Here is a 20,394-nt window from a genome sequence, read left to right as displayed (position 1 = left end):
GTTTTGTACTAATGAGTTGTGGCTTTCAAGCAATGGAAAGGTTGGACTGGCTACTCAAGGCTGTACTCCATCTTCACTTCTGTGTGTAGCATGAGCTACCTTTTTCTGTACTGAGCTTAAAGAAACTGATTTCTTTGGTATTTCTCCAGTTTCTGTTCATTTTTGTGAGTCCTATTAGGAAGCCAGTTGTAAGTCTGACAGTAAAAATTTAATCCACAGACCTTGTAAACAGCCAGATGACACACATTTTATAAAACCTTAGGTTTATTATGTGACCCTGTGGGATAGCAATATACTTTTATACAGACTTCAATAATGAGATTTTTTTTTTAAAGAATAGTTCTAACACATGTATCTCTGGAATATTTTTTCCAGTTTTATTTTATCTCTACTTATTTCCCCTGAATTTGTCATAGTTTTCTTGTTTTGCACATGACTGAAAGAAGAAATGTCATTTCAAGTAATATTGCTAACTGTGGAGCTGTATGTATTACTGATAGTCAAAGTTATTTTTAATTGTGAATGGGCCTGAGGAAAATGCTAATCTGCTCTCATGAAATTAGTATTTGGTTTGGTTGGCTAGAAATGTGATAATTTGTTAACTATTGTATAAAAATTATGTTGTAAACTTTCTGAAGCATTCTTGAGACATTTTACTAGGTGTTACAGGTAGTGCAACACGTTTTCTTATGTATTTTCTACATCTGCAACAATAATCAGACATGGTGCATAAAATGATATATTTCATAGTGCCAGTTCGTGGACTAGCTCATTTGTTACGTCAGCAGATATTGGTGTCTCAGTGCCTGGCATTTAAAAGGAGGGTGTTCTGGAGCTCAAGGATAATGTGATGAATAAGTCAGTGGAAAGTTTGGAACCCTGTAGAGATGAAAAATTGAAGGATAAGAAACCCTTTAAGAGGGTTAATTTTATTTGGTATTTGTAAAATATATCTTGGAGACAGAAGTCCTCTATCCACACTTGCAGGTATTTCACTACCACCTTACTTAAATGAGATTGAATGCTGAGACTTTCACAGGTCATGCCATCACACCTCCGTGGTGTTGGAACCTTTTTGACAAAGTATTCACCTGGCTATGTACTAACAGCTTACTGCTTGAAACGTGCTACTGACTTCAGGTCAGTATCCAGAAGTTGTGGCTTTGGTTTGGTTAACATAGGTCTAAGGCATTATGCTGTCCCAAGTTCTTTAATCATCAAGCCACTAAATCATATCCACAAGTTGTTTTGTCCTAGATTTGGAAAAAGAGAAAGAATGGGTTAGGGTGGAATATATTTTTGGAAGGTTAAAGCAACCCTGTTTTCCAATTTGGATGCTCTAAAAATGAAAGAGTTTCTTTCTTTTTATAATGATATCATCTACTACTTGTAGGAAATTAAAACATCAAAGAAAGTTCTAGAGAACAAAGCAAAAACTCTGTCAAATACCACTGTCCGCTTTACTGCGAAAACCCTCCTCAGTGTTTTGTAGAACATCTTCCTAGACCCTGTTCTGTGTGAGTATGAATGTGCCATAAATGGTATTCTACTGTATAGCGCTTTGCATTCGGCTTTTGACACTCAAAATATGTTATGGAGACTTTTCCATATCAAAGAAAAAATATATTTAATAGTCGCTAGAATTTAGTTAACTAGGTTTATAACTGTCAATGGGAATTAAAAAAAAATTCTTTACTTTTTAAAAAAAATTGTGCAAGGGAATTCCCTGGCAGTCCAGTGGTTAGGACTCCATGCTCTCACTGCCAAGGGCATGGTTCAGTCCCCGGTCGGGGAACTAAGATCCCACATGCCGTGCAGTGCTACCAAAAAAAAAAAGTGCAAAAATTTGTCCGATATATTTCTATAAAAGGAATTGGTTAGTCAAGAGGTCTGTGCACAGTTATCAGTTTGGTATATAGAGCCACATGGCCCTCAGAAAATTTACATTCCCAATTACCAGATGTGAGCTTGCATGTTCTTACCCTTCAGACAACACAGACTGATATCTATTTTCTTCACTTCTGCCAGTCTGATAGACCATAGATAGTATTTTGTTTTAAATTTTTCATTCTTTAATTGCATTCATGGCTTGAAGTATTAATACTGTACGTAATCTGACATCCCCAAGTTTTAGAGCCAGTAATCCAGACTTGAAATATTCAACTGCCTGTTGACATCTCTTAATAGTCATCTGAACTTGTCCAAAATCGAACCCCTTATCTTTTACCCAGACTTGTTTCTTGCTTGCTCTTTCATATACTAGTTAATGGCTAATCCGTCTACCGTTACTCAGGTCACAATTTTGGAGGCATGCTTGCTTCCTTCTTTCTGTGTCTTATGCTTCATATCCAGGTCTTTCTGCAAAACCTGTTCACTTTCATAATAGATCCAGAAGCCTCTGACTTTCCTTCACATTAGTGGCTCCCACCCTGGTATAGGTCTTAATCATCTCTTGCTTGGTTTATTGCTATTACTTCTCAGTTTCTCTGCTTTCCCTTGTCTCCCTATATCCTGTTCTCAACACAGCCACCTTAGCATCCTGTTAAATGCCAAGTGAATCATGCCTCTTACCTGCTTAAAACCCATTAGGGAGATTTTATATTTCTCTCAGTAAAAGACAAAATTCCTGCAGTGGCTAACCAAGCCCTACATGATTTGCTTCTCCCATTTCTCCACCTTCTCCCATTTCTGTGCCACTCTTCCACTTAGTTCCTATCACACTGGCCTCCGTGGAGTTTCCTGCCTAGATCACCCAGAGGGAAACCTGCCCCTGTTGCCCCAGTGCAATCAGATCTTCTCTCAACTGTCACCTTCTCAGCCAGAATTTCCTTGACCACCTGTTTAAAATTGCTACCCGGGCTTCCCTGGTGGCACAGTGGTTGAGAGTCCGCCTGCAGATGCAGGGGACACGGGTTCGTGCCCCGGTCTGGAAAGATCCCACATGCCGCGGAGCGGCTGGGCCGGTGAGCCATGGCCGCTGAGCCTGCGCATCCGGAGCCTGTGCTCCGCAATGGGAGAGGCCACAACAGTGAGAGGCCCGCGTACCGCAAAAAAATAAAAAATAAAATTGCTACCCCATTCTCTGAAACATTTGCTGTCCTCTTTCCCTGCTTTATTTTTCTCTGTAGCATGTATCTGATATTTTATCATTTGTTGATTGTTCCTCTCTCTCTGCTAGAGTAAGAGCTCCACAGTAGCAGAGACATTTGCCTTTTTTTTCCCACAACTATATCCCCAGAATATAAAATAGGACTGGCATGTAGCGGCATGAAGTGCATATCATAGACTTGGCGCAAAATAAATAATCAATGAAATTTTAAGAGTGCTGTTTGGAGGAGAGTCCTTTTGCCCTTTTGGGGGAATTTTTATATTATTAATTTGCTATAACTCTTTATATTAGTAATTTTAAACTTTTGGTGTATGTTGCAAGTATTTTCTGTGTCACCGAATATTTTTGCCTTGCAGTTTTAAATTTAATTCTCTCATCTGAGTACCCGGTTTTCTGCCATGCCTAGAAAGCCTTTTCCTACTCAAAAATTATTTAAATATTTACTCATATTTTCTTGTATATTTAGTGTCTTATTCTTCACATTAAAAAAAAATATAGCTGAATTGAAATGGGATTTATCTCTTGTAATGGGTGGGGAATAGACACAACTTAATTTTTCCTGAATATCTATACAGTTGCCTCACAACCATTTACTAAACAGTCCACTGTTCTTATACCAATTTGAAATGCCATATTTTCCTATACTAAATGTTCATATATCTTTGGTAATAAAAGAAACCTACTCTTTGTTCTATTTTATTGATATGTTTATTCCCACCTATCATTTTAATCTCTCTAAATAGCACATTTGAATATCTGTAGTTTATCCTGAGTTTTATATATTTGTTCCTCCCATCCTTTTTCTATATTTTTCACAGTTGAAAACAGTCATGATAATCCCTTTCTCACTAACATTATGTTAATAGGTAATATTTATATCTTTAATATTATAGTGTCCATTAGACAAAGAAAATGTATAAATCTGTATGCTGTGAATAAAGTGACTTTTCTTTAAATAATTCCTTTTATTTTTATACCACAGTTATCATAACATAACCCATCAATTATATGATTTGCTTTATTTTAATAAGAGAACATAGTTCAGTTTTTTACATGTTAGCATTTATGAGCATTGTTATCTCGCCATCCTTGGTAGAATAGAATTTTATTTACTGATTTGTGCCAAATGCGTTAATACTGATGTGTAATGGAAAACAGGTCAAGTGAGTAAGCTGTTTTTACTGTTGTTTTTTGTTTTTGATTTTTAGATCTAGCAGGTGGATTTCTGTTGTTTCTTGTTTACACATATATTTTTGTCTGTCACGGATTAATAGTGCTTCCTACATCTATGCTGCTTGACATTGGGCAAGTTACTGAAACTTTTTGAGCCTTAGTTTTCTCATCTATAAAATGGAGACACTAGTGGTATTTTATTTATCAAATTGCTATTAGAATTAAGTGAAATAATTCATGTGAAGTGTTTAGCATAGCATTTGATCCAAAATAAATATTTAATTAATGATACCTGGTGTTAATTAAAACATGAGTAAATGTTCTAGTTTAATTTAGGGGAAAAGCAGCACCTAGGACTGAAAATTATTTGAAGTTAGTCAGTGAAGTTGAAGGAAAAGGGTGGAAACAGTCTCCCTTATACAGTTTCCTTTGCCTGTGTTGAAAATGTTGTACCAGAATAAAGTCTGTCCATTGATAAAGGAGGTTTAGTCTTTAGAGAAATTACGTATCATTTCACTCTGCAAAGTAGATTCTGAGAAATCCCAATGTGTATTGAGATTAGCATTTGAGATTATAGGAGCAGTTTCCTTTACTGTTTATCAAGTTTATAGTTAATTAATTTGAGAAGTTAAAAATACAGTCATTTTTTTCCCATGAACACAGCCTATTTGTGTTCCCAATTTTACGGGGGAAGAATGTTACCAGAAGGAGCAGGATATTGTCCACCTTCCTGTCTTTCCTGGTCGCCATCGTGAATCCAGGCTCCAATTATTGTAATGACTAGTTGATTCTAGAGAGTCCTGACTCACTGTTTCTTTCATCTGCAGACCCACTCTGAAGAGAGGCCTTTCCAGTGTGAGGAATGTAAAGCTTTGTTCCGGACCCCATTTTCTTTGCAGAGACACCTGCTTATACATAACAGTAAGTCACAATCCAGGCAGTTGAGGACCAAAGGAATTATATCATATTTTGTTCTTATAACCTTTGAGAATGTAGGCATCACAGAAGCGGACCTATAAGTAGTTATGTAATCTGCTTTTAAACTTAAAAAGGACCGATAACTGCCTTTCCCCTTTTCATCCTTTATCCTTGATTTATTTTCCCACAGTAAGATTAATCATTTTATGAGACATTTTATTTTATATCATTTTTCCCACTATTAAAAGCTGTGTATAAAAACATGTTCAGTAAAGTGTCTTTGAAATTTGTTCTGAAACAGACGTTTTTGTTCCCTTTTAAATGTAATGATTAAGGAAACATGCCTGACTCTTTAAAACATGCAGATATCTGGCATGATTTTATTAGCTCACAGACTTTTAAAATTGGAAAGGATCAGAGTAAACATCTAATTTAACCTCTTCATTGGAGGGGAATTGAGAAAATTGAGACTCAGAGAAGGGTTGCACAGCACTGGGGGTAGCATCCAAGCCTGTTAGTCCTGTGTTTTTCCTGCCTACTCCACTGCCTCTGATTTCTTACTTCTTTTGGCAAGGGAATTTTTGGTGGGGGTAGGGGGGAATTAAGTTATTCACCTACGTACCGTGAAGTCTGTCTAGCAGTTACACTGAGAGCTGATTTTAGAATACCACAGTTTTTAGCCATGTCACTTTATTCAGAGAAGAAATTGTTATTGCTAAACAGAGTTTTAAAGTGGGTTCTGTGTTCAGATGTTGAAGCCACCAGAGATTTACTACTTTACTGTATCTAAAGTTAAATAAAAATGGTATAACATAAGTAATAACTTCCTTTTCACTTGACTTGTTTAATCAGTAGAACATCCTCTAACATGTAGTTTCTAATGCTTATTAAATTTTTAATATTTCTGAGAAAAGCAGAACAGTCTTGACATTTGATTGTACAGATCTTGGAAGAAATTTTCTCTGGTCAAGTCAAAGTATCTAAAATGCAAAATAATAAAGATACTAAAGTTTTTATATTTATTGAGTGGTAATGATTGTGATGAAATGCGTCTTTTCCTATAGGAAAGACAGTGCTGAGATCTCATGTCATTCTGTATTCACCTTACAGCTCTGGAGAAGCTGTTAGCACCGTTTTCCATTTTCCTTATAAAGAAGAGCTATGCATTTAAGAAATAAAATATGTCATGTAACAGCAGGAATTTCCATCCCATTTCGCTGTCATTTGATAAAGAAAATGGCTAAAATAGAGAGGACAAAAGACTAGATCTTGTCTTATACAATAGGAAAGTTAAAACCCATTTAACTTCAAAACATGAGGATTGTTTTAGAAACTTACATCAGCACTGTGGCTCCAAATATGAAAAATAAGATGTCATAATTATTTTGGAAATTACTGTTATTTCCTAATACACTGAAAACCAAAAGGCAGGTTACTAGCTAGCTTCTTGGTTTTAAGATAGGGAAAAATCCTGATAAATTTAAGGTAAAGAAATCTGATAAAACCTCGTATCAGAATTTTAAAGTTCTGATAAACTTAAAACAAAAAAATCTGGAATTAAAATATGAAAGAAGAAAGGTATGGACTTCCTTGGTATAGCTTGAATAAGATTTTCGTACAGGAACCAATACTTTGATTCACTTAATAATTTAATGGAAATACTTTGATAGGAGCAATCGTGGAGTATTTTTTTCCAGTGCCTGAATAGATTTGGTATTATTAACATTTACAGTTTTATGTCACTTGTCCTTTTACTCTCACTGGTTATACATTTTATACAAATATCAATAAAATTTTAAATAAATCTAGAAAGATATATGAAGACAAACGAGGTGACAACAATAACACCCTGCAACAAAAAAGCACAAAGGCAGCATATAAACACAGCTCTCAGAATCTATACAGTTCATGCATGGTTTGGTGTGACTTGGTTTCAAGTATCGAATTTCAGCAACTCAACAACTTCCTTAGAGACTTTAAGAGAATTTAAAGAGCCATACTTCTGTTTGAAAAGACAAAGGGAGGGTAATTTGCCTTTTCCTTTTTATTTTCGTTCTTCTTGTCATTCCTTCCTTAAATTTGGTGTGACGAAATAATAGGATCTTCACATTTCTAAATTTATGTTAGTTAGATGGAGGGCAGGTAGAAGAGCTTGGTTGAAATTGAGGTAATCTCTTCTTTAGATGTAGACAGTTACCTGCATATTTTATCTCATAGTGAATATACTTTTTGAATCTGTGCTATTATAATTGTTCTGTAAAAAGGGAAAATATATGCAAATACTAGTCTGTCTTTATACACGCTACGTATGTTTTATATCTTTCTGGGAGATTCACTATCTTCTAATTGTGTACATTGATCACTTAAAATGTATTTAAAATGGACTTTAGACATAGCATGGTATGAAAGTTTAAAAAGTCCCATAAACTCCCTAAACATAGCTTCTGGAGTTGCTTTCCTGCAAGCCGAGGCTATTTGATGGGAAGGTGAAAACCCTCCCAGGTACCCTCTGCGGGACGCATTCGGAAGACGCTGTGTCCCACCACGGGTCCCCTGCCCAGGAAAGAAAAGGGGCCTGAGGGCACTGCCAGGGGCCAGGTGGTGGAGGCCCCCCGCTGGACTCTAGGGTACAGCCCTAGACCCCAGCCCTAGAGCTGGGGGGCCCTTTGAGGGGCTCTAGGGTAGAAAAGGGCAGTTGCCACTCTGGGTCCCCCTGCCCCAATCCAGCTGCCTCTTTGAGAGGCAGCCCCCAAACAGTCTGAGAGCCTGGAAGTTGAAGCCCTTCCCTAGCCATTTCACAGCAGACCAAGGACTGCATTAGGGGGCCTCCAGGCCAAGTTCCTGAGATAGTGGAGTTGTAGCCCTCTCCTGTCCCGGGGTGAAGGATCTGCTCTGACGTCCGCCTTCAGGGGCTTCCCTCCAGTTTACTGCCTGGGAGCCAGTTCTGCCTCTGCCCCTGAAGGCCAGAGGGAGAATGGTGGGGTGAGGGGAGTTCAGGAGGGGCCCCAAAGGCAACTCACTCTGCAGAACAGAGACCTTTTGTTAAACTCAAGCCCCTGCCTTAGAAATACATACTTTTAAAGAAAATTCATAGGACCTTTAGAAAATTAGCGAATTCAGTCCCCACATTTTCCAGTTAAAGGCACTAAGAAGGTTAAAGGACTCTCCCTCCCCCTCCACATGATTCACACAGGGAATGAGCAAATATGGAACTGAACAGTTGTTGGAAAAGTGACCTTTTATGGTTATGATAAATTGTTAGAGCTGTAAAGCTGGGTTTTTGGAGAAAACAGCCGTAAATCTAGTACATGTGAGGGGGAGTTAACAGCACCCTGCTGTTGTGTCTGTGTTTCTCTTATTTGGCTTTTTCATTTCTAAGGTGAGAGGACTTTCAAGTGTCATCACTGTGATGCTACCTTTAAAAGGAAGGACACCTTAAATGTTCATGTCCAGGTGGTTCATGAAAGACACAAGAAGTACAGATGTGAGCTGTGTAATAAGGCATTTGTTACACCTTCAGTGCTTAGAAGTCATAAGAAAGTAAGTAGAAGCCTTCCGTGAGTTTGAATGGATTACGTATTTTAACCATACAGGCGTGTATGTTAATTATCATGTGATAATCAATTTTATATGAATTTATCAACATATTTACTCAAAATGACAAATACGAAACCCATGAGTGATAGCAGCTCTTTAGCAAATGTCTGTTTTCTTCATTTTATCAGAAGAGAATATATTTGTCATATGAAAGCAAACCTAGATTCAGGTATGGATGCTACACAGTCCTAAACGATGCTGATAGGTGGGTTTTACAGTGTACTCGATGAACGGGAGCTTTTCGACTTTATACATTTTTGGATTAACATAGGTTCCTTTTTTTAAAGATACTGAGTGGAGCTTTAATAGTTTTATTTTTCAAAGCTAGTTCAGCTGTCTATTGACAAGTTATTAGACTGACTTCTTCCAGGATTAGAGTGGTCCTTCTTTATCTTGCATCCCTAGGACCTAGGGAAATTCCTGGTACAGAACAGGGACTTGATAAGTATTTGCTCAACTTGAATAAAATGATGTTCATACTGATGGTGATTTGGAGATTATCTTATTTGTGTTATGCTAATTACCTCCAGCAAATCAACAGGTTATTTTTACTTGTTGATTAAATACATTCTAAGTATATTTTTTAAATAGCAAAATTCATATTATAACTAATGCAGTTGAAAGTTTTAATGTTGACTTCAGAAATGACTGTGAAGTGTGGTAGTCTCTGCTGCTCGGCGTGTCCTGCCTAGTGAATGTGAAGTGGCTTCTGTGTCATTATGACTTTTATTTTGGTACCTGTCCTTAATACAGCTGTTTCAAAAGAACTGGACTGAGTAACTTTCTTTTCTTGTATCTTTAATGCTGATTAATAATGATACTGTCTTTTCAAAGCTCTGAATAGAATAATCTTTCAGCTTTCTTTGATTGGATTACTTTTTCATGAATTTAATAGACTTTTATTATGTTTTAATCAATGAGGGAAAGTATAGTGAATTTTCCAGAAAGATATAATTGTTTGTCTGCAATAACAGATTATCATAGAATATATTTTGTGGTGCACTGTTCATTTTTGTCTCATACATTTATCCAATGTTCTCATTGTGATGTTTCCATGCTTTCTAACCATATTTAAGATTTTGTAGTGTTATACTTTCAATATCTTACAATACCAACCAGTCAAATTTCTGTACCTAATAATAATATATATTTTTGAATTAAGCCAAAAAGAACACTTTAATTATTTTAATTAATATTGCCGTAGTATCCTTTAGTTTGAAACTTACATTACTGAAGTACTATAAGTAACTGAATATAAGTAGGTGAACAATGAAATACTTATGTAGCAGCAAAAGAAATCCTGTGGATTTTATAAACGTACTACAAAGAACTTGGTAGTTTCCTGTTTGGAATAATCCCATGTTGTAATAATAGATGTATACCATTCCCAAACAACGTTATATTAATCAGGAAAGAATTGCCATATTTTGTCCCTTCTGTCAGGGAGTGAGAAGAACACAGGTCTGTTATATGTTAAAATGTTATACCATTTCCTTTAAATTGAACCATAATGTGGACCATGGGAGTAACAGCTCTTACTGAGGTGTAAAGAATGTATAACTGTTTTGCATAAGAACTTGTAATGAAAATGGAAAGTTAAGTGCTGCCAATTGAAGAATCAAGGAGATGTTTGTTGTAGACAGTATCATTGGCTAGTGTGGCTGTTGATTAGACTGTATTCCTCAAACTCGAATGTAATATAAATCTTTTTCAAGGGAAAAACATCTAGAGGACACTGAAGTTGACTAAGATACTTCATTTATAACTCTTTTAAAAATTACAAGTATGATAGTGTATATCCAAATATAGATTATAATTCAAATATGAAAATTTATAAATTAAATATCAACCAATAAGGTTATAAACCAATTATATGAAAGTTAACAATTGATTTAATATGGAAGATGAGAATGTTTTGCTAAGTTAGTGGTTCCTCGAGGTTGTCAGGTTCTGACATAATTACCCCACCCTTTTTTCTCTATCCCAGCTAGCCTGTCTTTCCTTTCTGGGAACACATCATTTTTAAAGAACCTTTTTAAAAAACCTTTTAAAAAACCTTTCCTGTTCTTTCTGCATTAGCTCATGGCAATTCAAATAATAATATTTGCCAGTAATTTGCGTAAAAACAAAGGCAAACACAGGCCCTGGAAGTTCTGTTTTGTGAAGGTGGTGGTAACCCGGATGATCCACTATATGCTTTTGTTCATATTTAGGTTATCATTGAAGTTAGCAATTCTAAAAAGGGTCTGAGAGAATTTGCAGGTGTCTGAAGTAATGGTTTCCTTCTCCTTTTCCCTTCTCCTAAGTTTGAAAACCAATGGGACTTGAAAAGTAGCTCTGTCTTCTCATTTATTGGAATGACCTATTTTGATGTTGGTAGAAACACTGCTCGCCTGATGAGATTGTGAGCCAAGTTTAAAACACCTCATCTGCCTCCTTTTTTGGGAGAGGTCACTCTTTTTTTCTTTGAACTCTCTTAACATTGTATTGAAACTGGCTTTGGTGATACTCATTCACCTTTTCTTGTGTGGTGGTTTTATGTCCAGGTTAAAGGTACTGAAGGCAGCAGTGATCTTTCAAATTGACTGTTCAGTTAACACCTGCTGAATTTAAAGATCAAATCAGATTTATATTCCTTTTTGCTTTGCAGTAAAACCAGTCCTGTCTGACAAACATAATGCAAGTAACAGATTACTTTATTGAGATTAATTCTGTCCTCAAGCACTAAATACACACAAAGAATGTGAAAAGTGCTTCTAAGGAAGTGTTTCTTGGCAGCAGTCAAGGGCAGCTGTAGCCCCATTTTGATTATGCGGTTTTGTTAACATATACTGGCTTTGTATAACTTAATCATCTTTACATGGGGGCTCCATAAAGGCTTAAAATGTAAACTGCAGAGTTATTTTCAAATTAACACTAACACATGATTCTAAGAGGTTTTTTTGAACCAGTGGGAATAACCATGATAAATTGTTTAAAATCTCATTGTGATATTAAATCATTTTAAAGGAACATAATCCTGGGAAAAAAAGGATTTACTGTTGTCAGAGGCACTTAATCATTTTAACCTCATTCTTTATATTTGTCCTCAACCTTTTTTATTCCTTTCCGTTTAGACACATACAGGAGAAAAGGAGAAAATCTGCCCATATTGTGGCCAGAAGTTTGCCAGCAGTGGTACACTGAGAGTTCATATCCGTAGCCACACAGGTATGTAGCTAAAAACAACATAGAGAAATCAAATTCTTCCAAGAGAAGGAGTTTATAATTTTACAAAATGACTCCAAGATTAAGAATTAATCTTGACTGTTTCCTCTCTTGTAAAGTTTTATAGCATCTAGTTTCTTACTCTAGAAAAATTTTGAATAAGTACACTTTCCCAAACTAAGTTAAATATCTAAAGTGGCAACTGATTAATGTTTGGTTGTGAAATAACTGATTTACTTTGTATACTATTCTAATAGATGGAATAGGGTGTAGCAGTTTTACAGAAGGCTAAGGGCCTCCTCTTAAAAATCCCTCCTGTAACTCGCATCAAATGTGGCCTTTTAAAATGTAAAAAGTCCTTGGAATGTGGCTTGAATGCTATAAGATTTTATTGGATGCAAGGGTGATGTGACCATAGTATCTGTTATGCCATGAATTGCTTCCTAAAGGGTTTTCTTCATTTCTTACAACTTCCTGTGTAGTTTCTCCCATGAGGGAGGGCTGTGCCCTAGTGAATGAACAGCTAAATATTCTTCAAAGAACTTTGTTTGGGTTTTATCTGTCATGTAGAGAAGTTCTTGAAAAGACTTGAAAGAATACTCTTAATTTTGATAGCCAGATTATTGTGTGTGAATCTTAAGTGGTTCTCAGTAGCTGGACTGTGTTTGGTAAACTGTGTAACTGGATTAAATTGCTGAAGCTTTTTATTCAAGAGCCGTAGTATTTGACTTTCTTTATCATTGTGTCCCTAGCTCCTAGCTCAGTGTTTAGCACAATAACTGTGTTGTGAATGAAGAAATGTTAGTTTAAGCAGGTCAAAGAATAATACTGTGATTATTATACAAAGGTGGAAAAAAAAAAAGGACAGCCATGCAGCATAATTTCTTATTTTGGAAATTTTCTGGCTAAAGCTGAAAAGCGTAGGTCAACTTAGTAGTTGTCATCTTAGAATAGCCTCTTAAATGCTTTCAAATGAAACATATAACCAAGAACAGATCAAGCATTATACATGATGGCTGTGGAATAATGGGCGCCCTAAAGAAGGAAAGGAGATCTTCTTGACTAGAAGTATCTACAGAAAGTGAGGCTTTCAGGACACAGTCCAATATGTGTAGCAGAAACAGAACACAACAAAAAGAAAAGTAGAGAGAAGCAAAAAGAAAAGGGCAGCAGAGAATCATGCTGAGGACAGGTGGACTTAAAATAGTGCCAGAGACTGTTAGCACCATGTCCTGATTGTACAGAAGAGGCAAGTAAATGATGAAGAGAGAGGAGAGAGAGCTCTGAAGTCCCAGGCCAGCCCCGGAACCTAACAGTGTAGTCTTTGACGTCAGTGGGCACCACTCTCTTCCGTGTTTTGGGGGCCATGCGGAATTGTGGCAGACATGGTTAAAGGCGAGAGTGAAATCAGCAGCCTTCCATTCTGGATCCGTAGTTCTTAGAAGGCGTCTTTGTGCCACCCTGAAAATGTAACTTATAATTTGCTCCGCAGATTTTATGTCTGTATGTGTGTGTTTGTGTGTATAATTTGTATGTGGAAGGAGGGCAATTAGGAGATGGGGAAAGTGTATTATTTCTGTGTATCATAGTAATAAGTTTAGAGTAATGCCCTGAGACATTATCATGTAATTGAATTATGGTTGATATAGTGTGTTTTTAAAAGGCAGTGATTATTGTTCAGAATGCATTAAAACATGTATTTCAGCATAGAAAAGGTGAATCCAATCATAGAACACTTGATTATTCAAAATAATTCCATCCTTGAGAATTCCATGTGCCTACATTTTATTTACTTGTAGAGGATGGGCAGTGGAGAAGAATAAACTTAAACTAGTAATGTCTTCTAAAATTTTAATTATTATCTGCTACAAAGTTGCAATAATAATATTTTTTTGAGCTCCAAGAATTCTCTGTGATAAAAATATTAATAAATATTTGTAGTTTTTTTTGTTGTTATGTTCTACAGTATCTGTAATCTAAAGAATATTTTTAAAAATTCAAATCTTTTTTATATGATTTGGTTATTTAAATGTTGTACAGGTTCTGGTTTATTGGTTTCTGATCAAGAAAACTGGCCACCTAAATTCAGACAACAGTGCTAAGGCACAGTCAGCCAGCATATACATTTAAATAAGTAAAGTAAAAATATAAAGGTGGCCTATGTGTTTATGTATGTCCACACAAATAGTTGTATAATTATTTATTTACAATTATTATTTACTTAAAACTGGATTTTTCTGTTTAAAATCAGACTCATTTCATTTTCACATTTTACAATTCTTCTTTGAGTTATTTTGATGTGAAGCCTATGTTTTTGGTGACAGTTGCCTGGCAGCATGGCTGGGGCTGTATTTGAAGTGGTCGGTGTCAAGCAACAGAGGTGGCTGCGGAGACCTGGCGGGTTGGCAGTATCTGGGCTTCCATAACAGTCCTGGTGTGGATTTCTTTTCCTGCATGGACTAATGCTGCTTTTGCCTCTCTTTTTTTTTTTTTTTTTTCTTTTTTTTTCCGGTACGCGGGCCTCTCACTGTTGTGGCCTCTCCCGTTGCGGAGCACAGGCTCCGGACGCGCAGGCTCAGCGGCCATGGCTCACGGGCCTAGCCGCTACGCGGCATGTGGGATCTTCCTGGACCGGGGCACAAACCCGTGTACCCTGCATCGGCAGGCGGACTCTCAACCACTGCGCCACCAGCGAAGCCCTGCTTCTCTTTTATTCGCTTTGTCCTGTCCTCCAAATCACGTGCATCCATTTTCCCTTCCAAGCTGGAACCTGGCTCAGTGACCAAATGGGTTTATGTAGTTATTTTGCTTCTATGATGATAAAGCTCGCATTTTGAGATCTATACATTCACTTTTTCTCTCTTTATTATTTTTTCTTATGAAATCACGTGATTTTTGTTTTGTGTGCTTTATAATATTTTAATGTTCAGTCTGGTTCCATTTTTCTTCTTTTTTTTTTTAACATCTTTATTGGGATATAATTGCTTTACAATGGTGTGTTAGTTTCTGCTTTATAACAAAGTGAATCAGTTATACATATACATATGTTCCCATATCTCTTCCCTCTTGCGTCTCCCTCCCTCCCACCCTCCCTATCACACCCCTCCAGGCGGTCACAAAGTACCGAGCCGATATCCCTGTGCCATGCGGCTGCTTCCCACTAGCTATCTACCTTACATTTGATAGTGTATATATGTCCATGACTCTCTCTCGCCCTGTCACAGCTCACCCTTCCCCCTCCCCATATCCTCAAGTCCGTTCTCCACTAGGTCTGTGTCTTTATTCCTGTCTTACCCCTAGGTTCTTCATGACATTTTTTTTTTCCTTAGATTCCATATGTATGTGTTAGCATACGGTATTTGTCTTTTTCTTTCTGACTTAATTCACTCTGTATGACAGACTCTAGGTCTATCCACCTCATTACAAATAGCTCAATTTCGTTTCTTTTTATGGCTGAGTAATATAACATTGTATATATGTGCCACATCTTCTTTATCCATTCATCCGATGATGGGCACTTAAGTTGTTTCCATCTCCGGGCTATTGTGAATAGAGCTGCAATGAACATTTTGGTACATGACTCTTTTTGAATTATGGTTTTCTCAGGGTATATGCCCAGTAGTGGGATTGCTGGGTCATATGGTAGTTCTATTTTTAGTTTTTTAAGGAACCTCCATACTGTTCTCCATAGTTGCTGAACCAATTCACATTCCCAACAGCAGTGCAAGAGTGTTCCCTTTTCTCCACACCCTCTCCAGCATTTATTGTTTCTAGATTTTTTGATGATGGCCATTCTGACTGGTGTGAGATGATATCTCATTGTAGTTTTGATTTGCATTTCTCTAATGATTAATGATATTGAGCATTCTTTCATGTGTTTGTTGGCAGTCTGTATATCTTATTTGGAGAAATGTCTATTTAGGTTTCCCGCCCATTTTTGGATTGGGTTTTTTGTTTTTTTGTTATTGAGCTGCATGAGCTGCTTGTAAATTTTGGAGGATAATCCTTTGTCAGTTGCTTTGTTCGCAAATATTTTCTCCCATTCTGAGGGTTGTCTTTTGGTCTTGTTTATGGTTTCCTTTGCTGTGCAAAAGCTTTGAAGTTTCATTAGGTCCCATTTGTTTATTTTTGTTTTTATTTCCATTACTCTAGGAGGTGGGTCAGAAAGGATCTTGCTGTGATTTATGTCAAAGAGTGTTCTTCCTATGTTTTCCTCTAAGAGTTTTATAGTGTCTGGCCTTACATTTAGGTCTTTAATCCATTTTGAGCTTATTTTTGTGTATGGTGTTAGGGAGTGATCTAATCTCATACTTTTACATGTACCTGTCCAGTTTTCCCAGCACCACTTATTGAAGAGGCTGTCCTTTCTCCACTGTACATTCCTGCCACCTTTATCAAAGATAAGGTGTCCATATGTGCGTGGGTTTATCTCTGGGCTTTCTATCCTGTTCCATTGATCTGCATTTCTGTTTTTGTGCCAGTACCATACTGTCTTGATTACTGTAGCTTTGTAGTATAGTCTGAAGTCAGGGAGCCTGATTCCTCTGGCTCCATTTTTCTTTCTCAAGATTGCTTTGGCTGTTCGGGGTCTTCTGTGTTTCCATACAAAATGTGAAAAATTTTGTTCTAGTTCTGTGAAAAAGGCCAGTGGTAGTTTGGTAGGGATTGCATTGAATGTATAGATTGCTTTGGGTAGTAGAGTCATTTTCACAATGTTGATTCTTCCAATCCAAGAACATGGTATATCTCTCCATCTATTTGTATCATCTTTAATTTCTATCATCAGTGTCTTATAATTTTCTGCATACAGGTCTTTTGTCTCCTTAGGTAGGTTTATTCCTAGATATTTTATTCTTTTTGTTGCAGTGGTAAATGGGAGTGTTTTCTTGATTTCACTTTCAGATTTTTCATCATTAGTATATAGGAATGCCAGAGATATCTGTGCATTAATTTTGTATCCTGCTACTTTACCAAATTCATTGATTAGCTCCAGTAGTTTTCTGGTAGCATCTTTAGGATTCTCTATGTATAGGATCATGTCATCTGCAAACAGTGACAGCTTTACTTCTTCTTTTCCGATTTGGATTCCTTTTATTTCCTTTTCTTCTCTGATTGCTGTGGCTAAAACTTCCAAAACTATGTTGAATAAGAGTGGTGAGAGTGGGCAACCTTGTCTTGTTCCTGATCTTAGTGGACATGCTTTCAGTTTTTCACCATTGAGGATGATGTTTGCTGTGGGCTTGTCATATATGGCGTTTATTATGTTGAGGAAAGTTCCCTCTATGCCTACTTTCTGCAGGGTTTTTATCATAAATAGGTGTTGAATTTTGTCACAAGCTTTCTCTGCATCTATTGAGATGATCATGTGGTTTTTCTCCTTCAATTTGTTAATATGGTTTATCACATTGATAGATTTGCGTATATTGAAGAATCCTTGCATTCCTGGAATAAACCCCACTTGATCATGGTGTGTGATCCTTTTAATGTGCTGTTGGATTCTGTTTGCTAGTATTTTGTTGAGGATTTTTGCATCTATGTTCATCAGTGATATTGGCCTGTAGTTTTCTTTCTTTGTGACATCCTTGTCTGGTTTTGGTATCAAGGTGATGGTGGCCTTGTAGAAGGAGTTTGTGAGTGTTCCTCCCGCTGCTATATTTTGGAAGAGTTTGAGAAGGATAGGTGTTAGCTCTTCTCTAAATGTTTGATAGAATTCGCCTGTGAAGCCATCTGGTCCTGGGCTTTTGATTGTTAGAAGATTTTTAATCACAGTTTCAATTTCAGTGCTTGTGATTGGTCTGTTCATATTTTCTATTTCTTCCTGATTCAGTCTTGGCAGGTTGTGCATTTCTAAGAATTTGTCCATTTCTTCCAGGTTGTCCATTTTATTGGCAGAGTTGCTTGTAGTAATTTCTCATGATCTTTTGTATTTCTGCAGTGTCAGTTGTTACTTCTCCTTTTTCATTTCTAATTCTATTGATTTGAGTCTTCTCCCTTTTTTTCTTGATGAGTCTGGCTAGTGGTTTATCTATTTTGTTTATCTTCTCAAAGAACTAGCTTTTAGTTTTATTGATCTTTGCTATTTTTTCCTTCATTTCTTTTTCATTTATTTCCGATCTGATCTTGATGATTTCTTTCCTTCTGCTAGCTTTGTGGTTTTCTTGTTCTTCTTTCTCTAATTGCTTGAGGTTCAAGGTTAGGTTGTTTATTCGAGATGTTTCCTGCTTCTTAAGGTGGGCTTGTATTGCTATAAAGTTCCCCCTTAGAACTGCTTTTGCTGCATCCCATAGGTTTTGGGTCGTAGTGTCTCCATTGTCATTTGTTTCTAGGTATTTTTTAATTTCCTCTTTGATTTCTTCAGTGATCACCTCATTATTAAGTAGTGTATTGTTTAGCCTCCATGTGTTTGTATTTTTTACAGATCTTTTCCTGTAATTGATATCTAGTCTCATGGCGTTGTGGTCGGAAAAGATACTTGATACAATTTGAATTTTCTTAAATTTACCGAGGCTTGATTTGTGACCCAAGATATGATCTATCCTGGAGAATGTTCCATGAGCACTTGAGAAAAACGTGTATTCTGTTGTTTTTGGATGGAGTGTCCTATAAATATCAATTAAGTCCATCTTGTTTAATGTATCATTTAAAGCTTGTGTTTCCTTATTTATTTTCATTTTGGATGATCTGTCCATTGGTGAAAGTGGGGTGTTAAAGTCCCCTACTATGAATGTGTTACTGTTGATTTCCCCTTTTATGGCTGTTGGTTTTTGCCTTATGTATTGAGGTGCTCCTATGTTGGGTGCATAAATATTTACAATTGTTATATCTTCTTCTTGGATCGATCCCTTGATCATTATGTGGTGTCCTTCTTTGTCTCTTCTAATAGTCTTTATTTTAAAGTCTATTTTGTCTGATATGAGAATTGCTACTCCAGCTTTCTTTTGGTTTCCATTTGCATGGAATATCTTTTTCCATCCCCTTACTTTCAGTCTGTATGTGTCTCTAGGTCTGAAGTGGGTCTCTTGTAGACAGCATATATAAGGGTCTTGTTTTTGTATCCATTCAGCCAATCTGTGTCTTTTGGTGGGAGCATTTAGTCCATTTACATTTAAGGTAATTATCGATATGTATGTTCCTATTCCCATTTTCTAAATTGTTTTGGGTTCGTTATTATAGGTCTCTTCCTTCTCTTGTGTTTCTTGTCTAGAGAAGTTCCTTTAGCATTTTTTGTAAAGCTGGTTTGGTGGTGCTGAACTCCCTCAGCTTTTGCTTGTCTGTAAAGGTTTTAATTTCTCCATCAAATCTGAATGAGATCCTTGCTGGGTACAGTAGTCTTGGTTGCAGGTTTTTCTCCTTCATCACTTTCAGTATGTCCTGCCACTCCCTTCTGGCTTGTAGGGTTTCTGCTGAGAGATCAGCTGTTAACCTTATGGGGATTCCCTTGTGTGTTATTTGTATTTTTTCCCTTGCTGCTTTTAATATGCTTTCTTTGTATTTAATTTTTGACAGTTTGATTAATATGTGTCTTGGCATATTTCTCCTTGGATTTATCCTGTATGGGACCCTCTGTGCTTCCTGGACTTGATTAACTATTTCCTCTCCCATATTAGGGAAGTTTTCAACTATAATCTCTTCAAATATTTTCTCAGTCCCTTTCTTTTTCTCTTCTTCTTCTGGAACCCCTATAATTCGAATGTTGGTGCGTTTAATGTTGTCCCAGAGGTCTCTGAGACTGTCCTCAGTTCTTTTCATTCTTTTTTCTTTATTCTGCTCTGCAGTAGTTATTTCCACTATTTTATCTTCCAGGTCACTTATCCGTTCTTCTGCCTCAGTTATTCTGCTATTGATCCCATCTAGAGTATTTTTAATTTCATTTATTGTGTTGTTCATCGTTGCTTGTTTCCATCTTTATTTCTTCTAGGTCCTTGTTAACTGTTTCTTGCATTTTGTCCATTCTATTTCCAAGATTTTGGATCATCCTTACTATCATTATTCTGAATTCTTTTTCAGGTAGACTGCCTATTTCCTCTTCATTTGTCAGGTCTGGTGCATTTTTATCTTGCTCCTTTATCTGCTGTGTTTTTCTGTCTTCTCATTTTGCTTTTCTTACTGTTTGGTGTCTCCTTTTTGCAGGCTGCAGGTTCGTAGTTCCCACTGTTTTTGTTGTCTGCTCCCAGTGGGTTATGTTGGTTCAGTGGGTTGTGTAGGCTTCCTGGTGGAGGGGATTAGTGCCTGTGTTGTGGTGGATGAGGCTGGATCTTGTCTCTCTAGTGGGCAGGTTCACGTCTGGTGGTGTGTTTTGGGGTGTCTCTGGCCTTATTATGATTTTAGGCAGCCTCTCTGCTAATGGATGGGGTTGTGTTCCTGTTTTGCTAGTTGTTTGGCATAGGTTG

The 20,394-nt window shown here is 36.8% G+C and overlaps 1 protein-coding gene across 2 annotated transcripts in view; it reads left to right on the top strand.

Moving 5' to 3' along the window:
* PRDM5 (PR/SET domain 5) overlaps positions 1-20,394 on the top strand; it is a 220,956-nt gene that overhangs the window by 123,682 nt on the left and 76,880 nt on the right. For both annotated transcript variants that reach the window (XM_027103618.1, XM_027103617.1), the window contains 3 exons: positions 5,110-5,203; positions 8,580-8,740; positions 11,914-12,007. In XM_027103618.1, the coding sequence (XP_026959419.1) occupies positions 5,110-5,203; positions 8,580-8,740; positions 11,914-12,007 (349 nt within the window). The remainder of the gene's footprint in view (positions 1-5,109; positions 5,204-8,579; positions 8,741-11,913; positions 12,008-20,394) is intronic.

The sequence above is a fragment of the Aethalodelphis obliquidens genome, unplaced genomic scaffold (genome assembly GCF_003676395.1).
Source record: "Aethalodelphis obliquidens isolate GAN/ISIS:26980383/991018 unplaced genomic scaffold, ASM367639v1 scaffold6, whole genome shotgun sequence".
Taxonomy (NCBI): domain Eukaryota; kingdom Metazoa; phylum Chordata; class Mammalia; order Artiodactyla; family Delphinidae; genus Aethalodelphis; species Aethalodelphis obliquidens.
Note: the sequence above shows the minus strand (reverse complement) of the source record. Positions and strands in the feature narration are given on the sequence as shown.